Below are 13,818 nucleotides of genomic sequence, written 5' to 3' on the forward strand. Positions count from 1 at the left end.
GATAAATTTACTTAGTTTTTAAGTAAATATTCAAAACATTTTAAAATCCTAAATTATTTGATATTCTTAAAAAACTGAGGCTATCATTGCATTTTTATTTTCTCAGTATTAATCTTGGTATTTGTAGCTGGGAGAAAAAAAACACAGTTCTAGTATTGCTCTTGCTGCTTATGATAGCAATTCACTTCTCTTGAGCATCAGTTGCCCTATGTGTAAAGTTAAAATAGTGCCTGATATATAAAGCAATCAGCAAACAATTCTGATATAAAATGTATGCTTTGGCTACTTCAAAAAAATATTCTAAGGACAAAAGGAATATTATACAAAATACTTCCAATGTAAAATTAAATTTTAGACCAGATGTAGGTTGGCAAACTCCTTAAAGGGTTACACAGTTAATATTTTTACAGTTTGTGAGCTGAGAGACAAAATCAAGGCTATTACATAGGTACCTATGTAACCCTATTTAAAAATGTAAAAACCTCTCTTAGCTTCCTTATAAAAAGGCAGGCTACAGGCTTCCATTTTTTATCTCCAAAATAGGTTTATTAGGGTTATTGGAACTAAGTGATATAGTTAATTCACATGTAATTAAAGATCATAAATACAGTATGTATTACAGCTCAGTAAATATTAGCTTACATTTAATACAAAGATGGAGGTGATAGGGTCACTGCTTAATAGGTGATAAATGGACCAAGAGCCAATGCTCTTGACAGTGTTTTCAGTAAGTGGTAAGTTACTTTCTAGGCATGATCTATGTTCTTCAGAATACCTCGAGTCAAAATGTTTGGCTTTCAGATAATTAAAATGCCACTGGGTATTAAACTAGAGAACCAATATGCCACTGTACCTGATACATCTAGGAGAGGAAACAAAACTGACTATGAGATAATTATTGAAGCTGGGCGATGGGTATATGAGGATTTAGTACACTATTATCTGTTTGAAATTGGTGGTGTGCTGGTAATTGGCTCTCTGGGGTGGAAAATGCCCTGATTTTCTGCATTTACCAATTTCCATGGTGTAAATACTCCTACCATGGCCAATTTATCAACATGTCACTGAAGGTAGAGTTGGGAACAGATATGCAAAAATGGGTCCCAAGCAGTAGAAGCCAGCTTTCTGTAATAAACTTTTTAAAGTTAAAAAATATATTAAACCGAAGATTACGGAGTAAATTAACTATTCATATCAATCCATTAATTTTACAATCAAAATACAAAGCCTGTGTTTACTATTGTGATAGCCTCTTATCTACCACCACCATCCCAGCCTAGATTGAGAAGCAGTTCAATATTAAGTGATACTGCACTTTAAGCTTCCTCTTAGCTTTTATTGATATATATTTAAGAAGCATTTTTAAGTCTTTCCATATCCTCCTCAAATAAATCATCTATACAATCTCTGAGCAGTTAAAAATATTTCTTCCTGTTGTCATTTTCCTAGCTGCTTGTAAGCTTACTAGTTTCAAGAGCCATACTGATGTGCTTTTTTGAACAAAATTTACCATTTTATTCATTCCACTAGCAAGAACGACATTCAACATAATTAAAAACACACAGAAACTTCGGCTGGTTTTTCTTAGACTTCTTTAAATCACTAAAGATTAATCCAAAATACTTATAGCACTAACTAGCTAAATACTGACAAAGTATTCTACTTCTGCCATACCCTATTATTAAATGACTAAACTACTGATATAAATTCAAACTTTATTCTTATTTGCTCACTGTGGGAAATATCTAAATCACAGAATTGAGGAAAATTAACTTTGTTTTATGTAAACTATAAAAGGCCAACCAAAGTCAAGTCGTGTTTCATAAGATGAACAATTTTAAATTAGAAGCCAATACATAATGTTTGTCTCCCAGAGAAACTCTGGATGTTTTAGTTACTTTGTCTTTTATTAACAATGTTTGGGCATACTAATTTTATCTTTTCTTAATGCTATTTTTAAAGCAAAAATGGGGGTAAGAAAATATCCTTTACTCTTGAAAATATTTTTAGCATGGTCTTACTAAAATTAAAAACAGCATTTAACAAAGTTAGCAGGCAAAAGTATTAAAAGCATGAACTGGAGTGTGTAGTCTGTCTGGGTTGAAATTGGCTCCATGATTTACTAGCTATGACTTTAAGCAAGTAACTTAAACTCTCTGAATTTCATTATCTCATTTGTGAAATAGAGCTAAATACTCTTAAGCTTCTTAGGGAATAATTAAGATTGACATTATACATGTAAAGTACTTATACTGCCTAGCACATAATAAGTGCCCACTGTTAGCATTAACATTATGATGGTATAGAAAATCAAATCCAGTATTTGCAAAATGTCTACACTAAATGTCTAATATCAAAGAAGTCAAAATTCAATCTCACAAGTCTTGTTATATTTAGTCATTGAGTCTTTGGATAAAAAGTTTTGAAATTAAGAAATGAGAACCTAACTTTAAAAATACAAGTTATATGAATCATCAGTAAATTCTTCCTAGAAACACGAACTATGTCCATTTATCAGATTCTTCCCAGCATAAGCCTGAAAGTCCCCTTATACCTATAATTACTTTTTGTCTTTAAATATTTTGAGTAAATCTTATCAGTTTGGTTGATGAGATGTTGGAAGAAACCACAGAACTATACACAGCACTAATACACTATTATTACAGAATGTTTGGTCTCTCCTGTCATAAATATTACCTTATACAGCTGTTAGAAACCGTCACAAAAGAAGCTATAGTTCTTTTTTCTCTTTATACAAATACAATTAGTTGGTCTATTCAGTTGCAATTTTTTTATTTTTATAAAATTTTGAAAGTTATGATCATCGAAGTTTTAAGAATTTCCTAAGCTTTTTACATAAGTAAACTTCAAGTTCACAGTCTGTCAATTTTGAACTATTTATGATTAAGAGGAGGCTTAACACAGTAATATCTCAGACAAGGAAGAGGGCATTAGTTCTGCAGGCAGTTAGCAATGAAAATGCTAACCCTGAACAATCAGTCACTGACCATTTCCTTATACAGTTTTGAGTAAAAAGATGTAGGCTACAGAATGGAAACAAAAGTGAATATAAAACTTATCTTCCCCAAATACAGTTCTACTATACAAGTCTTGATGTTTACCCATGACATCAACAAAAATTAATGCACTCAGTGAATTAGTTCTCTCCCCCACTGGTCAAAAAAAAAAAAAAAAAGGCATATATATTTTTAAGTTAGAAAAAGTGAATGGCAATTTGCAAGCAAAAGAAAACCAGATTCACATTCTACTATTTACATTTGTTCTATTCACAGGTCAAAATTAAAATGTTTCATTAGTTAAAAATAAACACTTAAAAAAATGCATTTTACTGCATCAATACTGTGGGGAGGTAATTCTGAATTTAGAAATGCTCTCTAGAGCAAAATTAACTTAACCTTGCGGGGGCCAACTGGCCTATCATTCAGATCTTTAATAGCAGCCATAGCTTCATTGTAGTTTATCATGGCAACAATGGCTTCCCCGGTAGGTAATCCTTGCTCGTTATACTGTATTGAAACTGAATCAGGTATGATTCTGTAACCATGGAAAAAGTCTAGAATTTCATTAACATTAGCTTTAAATGGAAGATTCATTATTTTAATGGGTGTTACTCTACCTGAATTGCAATTTAATTTTGGATCAGGCATAAATCTCCCCTCAGGAAAACTTCCCATATTACGCTTTCCAAAATCAAACTTGCCACCTTCTGGGCGACCAAAATTCACAAAAGGGCGATGACTTCTAAAATCATCAGGGGGGCTCCTAAACTCCTCACCAGGAAGTCTAAAACTGTCAGTAAGTCTAGGGTCCTCCTCTGGAGCTTCCCTGAGGTCTTCCTCCGGGAGCCGCCTGAAGTCCTCATCAGAAGGGCTTCTAAAGTCTTCCTCCTGGGGACTCCTGAAGTCCTCATCAGGAGGGTGCCTAAAGTCTTCATCTGGAGGGCCCCTGAAATCTTCATCCATTGGGTGCCTAAAATTTTCCTCTCGGGGGCGCCTGAAATGCTCCTGGGATGGCCGCCTGAAATGTTCCTGAGGTGGCCGTCTGAAATGCTCCTGGGGCGGCCGCCTGAAATGCTCCGGGGGCGGCCGCCGGAAATGCTCCTGAGGTGGCCGCCGGAAGTGCTCCGGGGGCGGCCTCCGGAAATGCTCTGGAGGTGGCCGCCGGAAGTGTTCCGCAGGTGGCCGCCTGAAGTCCTTCTCAGGAGACCGTCGGTAATCCTCCTCAGGAGACCGCCTGAAGTCCTCCTCGTGGGGCCGCCTGAAGTCCTCCTCAGGAGGTCGCCGGAAGTCTTCCTCTGGAAGTCGCCTGAAATCCTCCTCAGGGGGCCGCCTGAAGTCTTCCTCTGGTGGTCGCCTCCATTCCCCAGGGGGAAGCCGTCTGAAGTCCTCCTCAGGAGGCCGTCTCCAATCCTCCTCAGGTGGCCTCCTGAAGTCTCCCTGGGGGGGCCGCCTCCAGTCCTCCTCAGGGGGTCTCCTGAAGTCTTCCTTGGGAGGCCGCCTGAAATCCTCCTCAGGTGGCCGCCTCCAGTCCTCCTCCCGAGAGTGCCTGAAATCCTCCTCCGGAGTGTGTCTGAAGTCCTCTTCCCAAGGGCGCCTGAAGTCCTCCTCAGGAGGCCGCCTGAAGTGTTCCTCCCGAAGGCGCCTGAAGTCTTCAGGGGAGTGCCTGAAATCCTCTGGGGAATGCCTAAAGTCTTCTGGAGGGCGCCTTTCAGGAGGTCGGAAATCCCCCTGGGAATGCTTGAAATTGTCCAGTTGCCTCAAGTCCTCTTGCCGATGCCTAAAGTTTTCAGAAGAGCCAACCGAGTATAATGGTAGATCATTTGAGTCAAATGAATGGGAATGATCATCTCTATCACATGACTCTGAATGGTCATGCATTCTCTCACTGGACATTGAAGAAAAATTTACACCAAACTCCCGCATTTGTACCTCAGATATGAGCCTTAACAATACCTCTGTCCCCAAGAATCTTCGTCGGTTTAAACGTTCAGCTTTCATGGCCTGTTCTTCTGATCTGAATTTCACCAATGCTTCTCCTAGACCAACACCTTTGTCATCATAAAGCAAGCAAATGTCATCCTCAGCAAGAGAAAAGTCTGCAAAGAACTTCTGCACTTCAACTTTTGTAACATCAAATGGAAAATTTCTTATATATATGCACAGTTTCTGGCCAGAATAGCCTTCTTGAGAGGATTTTTGTGAAACGTGTCCAAGCCTCTCTTTCTCTGTTGACGCTGGTCTTTTCTTTTCATAACATTCAATGAACTTCAGCATCTGTTTTCTAGAAACTGGATCAATATGAACTGGACGATACTGTAAAACAGTCTTATGTAAACCCAGAGCAGTGTTATAGTCTTTCAGAGTCTTGAACATCACAAAGGCATATCTTGTTCTTCTTTCATCCTTATATAAAAACCTAATCTGTTCATTAGTCAGATCAGTATCTCTAAAGAAATTTCTTAAATCTCTTTTGTTAATACTCAGGGACAGATTTTTTAAGTGAACGTAAAATCCAATAGGAGAACGAGAACGTGTTCTTCTGGGAGATTTTGAATGAGATCGTTTCCAAAAATGTCTATCATTAATTCCTCTTGGTGGAGAATGTTCTTCAGTCCTCATAGAAATGTCACCCTCCTTAACTGCATTACCTCCAAACTCAATCCACTGTTGTTCCGAGCCTTGCATTACTTCAATAAATCTTGAACCCATAAAACTTCTATGACATTTAAGACCTCCTGAAGCATCGATACATGAAGCAAATTTTACTATGGCATCACCATTATTTCGGCCATCATGATGCTTCAAGAAAATTACTCCATCCACACACAAACCAGAGAAAAAGACACGTACATCATCTTCGTTTACTAAGTAAGGCAAGCCTCGTAGAAACAAGTAAGGATTCTCTGCCTTCAATGGCCGTGTCTTTCTTGGCCTTAAATCACCTTGTCCTGTACCATTAGTATGAAACCCAGCATCTTGATTAATCGGAGAGCCATATCCAGAATTACTTGCTTCTTCTTTAATAGCCTCAACAAAATTAGATAAGCTGCCAACCCCTGGTGCCCCAGATCCTGGTCTCTCTCTTCCCATGCGATCAGTTCTTTTCATTTCTATAGTCTTCTGCATTTCTGCCTTACTACTAAGAAAAAGCTCTACAGATGAATCCTTGATAAACCCTCCTGAACGACTTATGGCACGTCTTGCATCTTCATCTGTTGCAAAAATAATAAAAGCCTCCCCAACTTCCCCTCCAATTATATGCACTCCTCCATCAGGAATAGTCAATCCCGTGAAGAAGTGACGAATATCCACAGGCCCCGCAATAAAAGGAAGCCCCAGTAAACGGATGACTACAGCCATGCTGAGCTCAAACCACAGCAATAATGACCTGCAGACAGAAAGGTACACATAATAGCAAGTCTTATTTTTGAAGTACCTAATCCCAAACTAAGCTTAATAGTTACTTGGTTCCTACCTTCTTCTGCATTTATAAATGAAAATAAGACATGAGTTCACAAAGATATTGACTGTATCTAATTCTTAAAAAAAGAAAAGGAATAAACTTTCTCCCAACTAAACATACAAATAAATAAGCCAGCTACTTTGAAGAAACATTTCCTATCACCTATCCTATACAATATGAGCATCAAAAATATCACATCTTCTTTGTAAGTCTGCCAAGTGCTACTTCACAACAAGACCAAACTATTTTCAGACATATCTTCTAGTGAAACATGGAAGAGAGCTTTGGCGATTAAAGAATTTTACCAACCACAACGAATTTTACATACTTAGAAAAGACATCTATGGTCAGTATATAATTGCTGCTCATGATAATAAACTGCTTACCACTAGTGCATCACTGACCAGACTTAAAGTACAGAAGCCATATGTACCTAGGTGTACTATTCTACTTTGCATTTTTTTTTTTTGTCAAGCTTCTGTGAAACGCCTTAAGCTCTGGATATCTTACCTTTTTTTATTTCTTGTAGACCTGTTAATTCTGTAAAAGCAACTTAACTGTGGAAAGAAAATGAAATATAATTAATCCTTGGACCCTGCAATTGATCTTAAACAACGCCAGATTAGGATATTCACTTCAGAATTACCTATTAAAAGTGAAGCAATATAAGGAAGCACAACTAAGGGCATTACAAAATGGTTATCTTTGTTCCAAGGGGAAATTAATCATCCTTCAGCAAAAAGAAGGTACAGATTCCAAGTAGACATCGGCAAATTATTTAGAAACAGAAAACCTGAAAATTTAACAATCAGTCCTTGATTGGAAGTGACATGAGGAAAAAGGTGCTGGACATGTTATATATTTTGATTGGAATGCTGGTTATATGGTTGTATAAATTTATCAAGGCTAAATGAATTCTATCCTTAAGGTCTGTGCATTTCACTGTATATGAATTTTATTTCTACTTAAAAAAACAAAACAAAACTGTTCTACAAGTAAAATGGCAATTTAACACCCAAAATTCCCAAAACACCTTCTATTCACTTCCACCCATGAAAAGACCAACATCTAATTCATTATATCCAACTCTCCTGCAAATCTCCTCCCTTTCAAAACATAAGACCAAATCAAATTAATAAATGATACAATGAACACTAATGTTTCAAATGCAAAAACCAATTTTTAAAGCAATAAATCCAAGACCAATGGCTACCATTTGGACACAATTTTACATTCTACGTATACACCTCACATTTCTAAACATGGAACCAAATTTCCTGATTCCACTATAATTAAGACAAATAATAAAATATCCCTAAAATCTAAAATCTCAAACTACTACTCTTATACTCAACTATTGCTACTCCTTATCTTAAACTCCTAAAAAACTACTATTAAAATTCATCTTAAGCCAGAAAGAAAATATTCAGATAAACACAGAATCTTATTATGCTAATAAGTTTATTCCATTTCAAACAACTATCCTGCATTCTACCGAGGAAACCCAAATGACAATGTAGAATGGTAAAAATATAGCAAGAATATATTAATTTGGAATGTTTGAGGATATCACTATTAACAACTCAAAAATCTCAATTTAATATTCCTTAAGGAAATTACATCTAATACTTTCAGATGTACCCAAACAAAGTAGTCTTAACCAAGTAAGTTTTTAAGACCTGCTAAATTAGTGATTATAAGTTTATGTTTTTAGTGTGCAAATAAAGGTTGTTTTAATTCCGTACTTACACCTAAGTACCACTCATCCACAAAAGTGGTGTCTGAAAACATGTTCTTTGAGGTCTGCAAGGCTTATTTTCCTTTGAAAAATGTCCATAGATTACTTTTTAAACTACAAGCTAAACTAACAAGGATACCAAGAAATTAACTGGCACATTTTACACATCTGAATTATCGATGCCAAACTGATATTAAAAATATTAATGAGTTTTACTATAAAATATTTGCATGGTATGTGGGGGGAGGGGCAGAGGACATATGGGAAATCTTTGTACCTTCCACTAAATATTACTGTGAAACTAAAAAAAAGTTCTAAAAAATAGTCTATTAGAAAATATCTGCACTGTCTCCCCAACCCCCCCCCCCGCCAAAAAATGTGTATAAGCTTAGTTTCTTCAACAAACCAACATCCACACCAACATTTTAACAAAAACTACAAATGGCTTCTGGAATAGTTGTCCACATTACTGTTCCAAGACTCCTTCCTATGCAAAATGATTTAGCTCCTTTTTTGCTTTTAAAATATTTTAGAAAGCAGTGTAATAAACATCATTTTGTCCCTCCTAAACTTTTTTAAAAATTCAATAGGGAACAGAAATCTATCTACAGAAAAAGCTGAGAACATTTCACGGAATAATTAATGCCAAATACAAAAAATGTCTTATAATTTATCCTAATTAGTAAACACTATTCTAAGTAGTTCCACGAGTACAAATTCGTGAATTGCAATTCAAGTAGAATATATAAAATGTTTCTTCTAATTTGCCACAAATATAACTATTGCTTAAACTTTTCTGCCCTTGCGATAGAAAGGTAATGTACCATTTATCCCTCTAAAAAACACACCTAGGAGACCACCTATAAGAAATCACTCTGAAAATAAGCATCTTTCCTGTGGTTCCCATGTTATTTCCTTAAGCAAATTCCCCAGAAATTCTATTCTTAGAACATTACACAAAAAAGTAAAACACAAAAATACCCTAAAATACTCTACACTTAAAATTTTTCTACTTACGAATGCAACAAAAGTATTTTTGTGGCTGTGTTGGTTTAAAGACAGTGATCTGTTAGAACTTCTAATCTATGAAAAGGAAGTGGGTCCTTAAGAGCTCATTTAAGGGCAAGTCGCTGAAATTAACAAGCTCATTTTAAATAATTTTGCTAATTTTATCCAACGATCAGCCCACTTAATCATCATTATCACAAAAAAAAAAAAACATGAAATGTGCATCTTCTCATCAAGACTGAAAGGGAAAAGGGAGGAAGGCTAAATTTAAATGGTATTATTTCATATCCATTTATTTTAACTAGAGAATAGCAAGTCATTTTCCAGACATGGTGAGGGGGAGAACACTGCCACTATTTCTTAAAACCTAAAGTTAGGATGAAGCACATTTGAACCACAAACGCAAGAGTTTCCCCTGCAGAAAATAATCTACCCCAGTCCACAATGATTCATTATGACGATCTGCCTTTTATCCTTTTATAATGTAGATGGTTAAAATAAAAAACTAAAGACATGACACAGAGCCAAGTCCCCAGTAGGAACCGTAAATGAAGATGAATCCACACGGCACAGGAATTCCCATAACATCCATCATCCTCAAACGGATCATCCGAAGGAATTGCTTCTATAGCCCAAAGCCTTTGTCCATACTCCCAGGGGTCTGAGCTTCCGTCTTTCGCACCAGGCCAAAGTTGCTACGTGGGATCCGATGCTGTAGCCAGACCTTCAGCCAAAAAAATCAGCCTTCATATTAACCTGGACCGCCCAACCTCCGTGCCTTTCCTTTACACCGTCCCAAGGGCAAACATTCCGCCCTAAGTCGCCAAAACGTTAACTGTCCCCAAATCTAACTGAAACACTTTAGCTCCCCTCAAGCCTAATGAGCCAGGCCTTCAGCGCTTTTCTGCCACCGCTGACTACGATGACATAGCAAAGAAAAAAAAATACCTATGCAATCCTTCGAGATTTTCACTCTCAAGCAGACTGGCAAGTGCACACACACCACCACATGGACGGGGGAGTCGGTATTCAACAAGGAAAGAGGGTGCCCTAACGACAGAAGCTACGCTAGTTCCTGGCGCGGCCCCGCCTTTCCCTGTGCTTCCGTCCCGGCCGCCAACCCCTCCCAGCCCCCGGCGCCCCAGGGGTAACTGCTTCGCACTTGGCAATAAACACACACCGCTGCTGCCGAGTCGGAACCACAAGGCTGGGGGCGGGGTGCACTCCTCGTCGCAGCAGCCTCCCCAAAACAGGTAGACCCCTCAGTGAGCCTAGAAGAAGATGGCGCCCACTCTCCCCTCTGCTCCGGACAAACGGACGTACAGTTTGTCTGCCCATGCGCTCTCCAGGCGTAACCCACCACCCCGGCGCCCCGGCCACGTTTGCGCACGCGCCCAGACGCTCACCTACTTCCCGTCGTCCAGGGAAGGGAGGTGGCGCCCACAAGCGCGCTCGTTCGCCCTGGAGTTGCTGCGCTCTTGCGCATGCTCAGATTCCAACCAAGCCGGGAACCTCAACAAGGGACAGGAGAGAGCTTCTGAGGTAAAGTTCGGGGTTAACCCGTTGCTGCGGTGAGAGGGTTCAGTAAATAACAGCCGAAATTTACTGGACAAACGTTCGTGATTCCCAGGAGTTAAGAAAAGAGACGCAAAAGCGGAGAAAATTTTGCGATTTCTTTCTTTTCAGCGCTGCAGTTATGTGTTCTAAGCATCTAACGAAAGCCCCTTTGTAAATACTTTTAAAAGGCCAGAAAAATGTTAGTGTTGCTGCCTTAGATGTTCCAGGTACAGTGCCAACACCCAAGGGGCTTAATAAGTGCATGCATATTCAACTTTAGAGACGTTTATGAAGTCTAAATGTCTTTATACAGTTCTTCCTATTTTGGGGTTTTTTGAAACAGAACACATAAGCCAGTATTGAAAATTGGAAAGCGAAAAGCACAGTTACAGGCACGTTCTGTGGTGCCTGCTCTGAAAGAACTGGTGAACAACCTTGTGTTTTATTTTATTATTTGCAAGTAACAAAGCAGCCCACCACGTTTTATAATTACAGGATACATTTATGGGTGGATTCAAAGCTCACTGAGAAACTATTACTTTAAAGCATTGTTACATATGAGAGAAAAAATGAGTTTTCAATATCTCTCTCACTGCAAAATACCCATTCTCTTTGAGAAAGAAGAGATAGTTTAACAAGTGAATAAAAGGTGGTTCTCTGAGTGAGCCACCATTTACTCACTTGGGCAAATTACTTAGCCTCTCTATGCCTCAGTTTCCTCATCTGTAAAATGGGGATAATATTAGTACCTGCCTCTTAAGGTAGCCAGAAATGTTGAATGAGCAAATAATATGTAAATATCTGAGACTACATAAGTATTAGTGACTTGTTTCAAATGTCAAGGTGGTCCCATAGACAAGCAGAAGATGTCACCTCAGGGAGCTAGGCTCAATGACTAAGCAGCATTTACCTTGAGTATTTCCAAAACTCCAGGGTTTGGTCCTAGCCTAGCAAGCTCAAGAACCTGAACTTAAAAACTAACATCTATTGAGAGTTTATTATGTGCCAGCCCCTGTGTATTATCTCATTTTATTCTTACAACTACTTTTAGAGGTAGGTACTATTATTTTTCCTATTTTAAAAATAAGAGAAACAGGCATAAAGGATTGCATAGCTTACCCAAGGTTACAGAGATAGTATTAACCAGGAATTGAACCCTAGTGGTTTGCTTCCAGAGAACACTGCTCTGAATTATACAGGGAGAGTATGCTATCTTCTGAGGCAGACTCCATTTAAACAAGCACACAGAAACAAGGCTCCAAAATGTCAATATTGTCAATATGAATTCACAAGAAGAAACACTAGTAAAGTGAAACTGAGATCAACTCAGGCTGACCAGCACTTTGCTGGCTGTAAACACTCTCTATATGAAGTCAAATGATGAGAGGGTTGTTTGCTAAGCATGAAAATAGAACATGAGTTGTCTAATGTCAAAAACTGTTTTTCAGTTAAGGATACCTAAGAAACCCATCTAACCCATCTTAACAAAAATACAGCTGTCATTTAATGAGCACTAACTATAAGGCTCATCTGAATAAGTGTGCTTAGATCAGACTCCTTCCCTTGGAGAGGCTTAGACAGATATTGCCAGCTGCCCTTGTTTTTCGAGGATGACCATCCCCCTTCTATTCACATAGATTTTCTCCAAACAGAACAATATAGTGAATGGCTGTTTTTTTCTAGTCTGCCTTTTGCCTTTCTCTGATGACTACACCATTATAATCAAAAGAAGAAAATTCCAGTCAAGGTAATAGAGTTTACCTATATGGTATTCTGGCTATTGAACAGTTTCTGGAGCCTTTAGTGTGTCAACATGAAAACGTAATCATTTTAGAAAACAGAAAGAAAGTTTCTGGAACAGCAAAACCAAAGACTATACCCTGAAACATGGTAACCACACTGAGCCATGACCATTCTTTGGCTCTGCCTGGGCGATTAGTCAACTTTACTAGGCATGTTACTATAACTACAGCACTACTTACCCTCCTGCATGATTTTAGTATCAGACAGTTTTTAGCTGTCCTTCCTAGGTCTTCAACATCCACAAGAACAGCCTTTCATCACTTGGTCTCAGAGTTCCTCCATCTTCTAAACTCCAAGGACCCTCCTGCAAGCCATGACTTCCATTCAATTCAACTGGTATTTATTGAGAATGGACTGTATGTCCAGAACCTTGCTAAGGCTCCTGAAAGACAAAGCTGAAGAAATCACAGTTCTCTTTCCTCAAGAAGCTCATACTGTAGCAGAAGAGACAAGCCCACATGTGCAGCCAGTCATCACATACAGGAGGACATGTAGAGGACAGGGATTAAGACCGTGGGTTCTTGGATCAGCCAGATTCAAGTATAAATCCCAGCACTTCCACTTCGTGACTATGGACAAATTCCTGATCCTTAAACTTCTCCTTTTGAAGAGGAAGTTAACAGTACCCACCGTGCAGGGTGATTATGAGGACTAAATGAAATAATGCTTGTAAAGCATTTAGAACAGTCCCTAACACACAGTAAACTCCATTACAGTTGTCCCTAGGTATCCTCAGGGGATTAGTTCCAGGACCCCTTCAGATACCAAAATACAGGGATATTCAAGTCCCTTATATAAAATGTCATAGTTTTTGCATATAACCTATGCACATGCTTCTCTATACTTTAAATCATCTCTAGATTACTTATAATACCTAGTACAGTATAAATGATATGTAAATAGTTGCCAGTATGTGGCAAATTAAAGTTTTGCTTTTTGGAAATTTCTGGAATTTTTTCCCAAATATTTTCAAACTGCAGTTGGTTGAATCCACAAATGTGAAACCCATGGATATGAAGGGCCAACTGTATAACTTAGAAATCAAGAAGGTAGGCTCAGAAATCAGAATACCATAGTTCCAAGCCTAATGCTGCCACTTGCTAGCTGTATCATTTTAGTTGCTGAACTTCAGTTTCTTCACCTATCAAATGAAGATGACAATAGTAGAGTTGTTGTGTAGATAAAATGGTCTTATATATATAAACATTAAAGACCCATAGTAAAGCACC

General features: G+C 38.3%; 2 protein-coding genes across 4 annotated transcripts in view; one reads left to right on the forward strand and one right to left on the reverse strand.

The window, feature by feature from the left end:
* Positions 1-528: 528 nt before the first annotated feature.
* On the reverse strand, positions 529-10,550 carry RBM12B (RNA binding motif protein 12B). 3 transcript variants are annotated; one of them, XM_067017956.1, is made up of 4 exons: positions 10,410-10,550; positions 9,773-9,953; positions 6,994-7,040; positions 529-6,408 (listed from the first exon to the last, which is right to left on the reverse strand). In XM_067017956.1, exons 2-4 carry the CDS (start codon positions 9,815-9,817, stop codon positions 3,396-3,398), a joined length of 3,105 nt encoding a protein of 1,034 aa, XP_066874057.1. In that variant the 5' UTR covers positions 9,818-9,953; positions 10,410-10,550; the 3' UTR covers positions 529-3,395. The 3 variants fall into 3 exon arrangements, with proteins under 3 accessions (XP_066874057.1, XP_058898848.1, XP_058898849.1); XM_059042865.2 differs by lacking the exon at positions 9,773-9,953 and having other exon boundaries at positions 10,410-10,544; XM_059042866.2 differs by lacking the exons at positions 9,773-9,953; positions 10,410-10,550 and adding an exon at positions 10,178-10,299.
* The window catches only part of TMEM67 (transmembrane protein 67), a 62,213-nt gene continuing 58,794 nt past the window's right edge, over positions 10,400-13,818 (forward strand). The window contains exon 1 of the mRNA XM_059042874.2: positions 10,400-10,771. Coding sequence (XP_058898857.2) covers positions 10,511-10,771 — 261 coding nt within the window. The 5' untranslated portion in view covers positions 10,400-10,510. The remainder of the gene's footprint in view (positions 10,772-13,818) is intronic.

The sequence above is a fragment of the Kogia breviceps genome, chromosome 17, assembly GCF_026419965.1.
Source record: "Kogia breviceps isolate mKogBre1 chromosome 17, mKogBre1 haplotype 1, whole genome shotgun sequence".
NCBI classification, from domain to species: Eukaryota; Metazoa; Chordata; class Mammalia; order Artiodactyla; family Physeteridae; genus Kogia; species Kogia breviceps.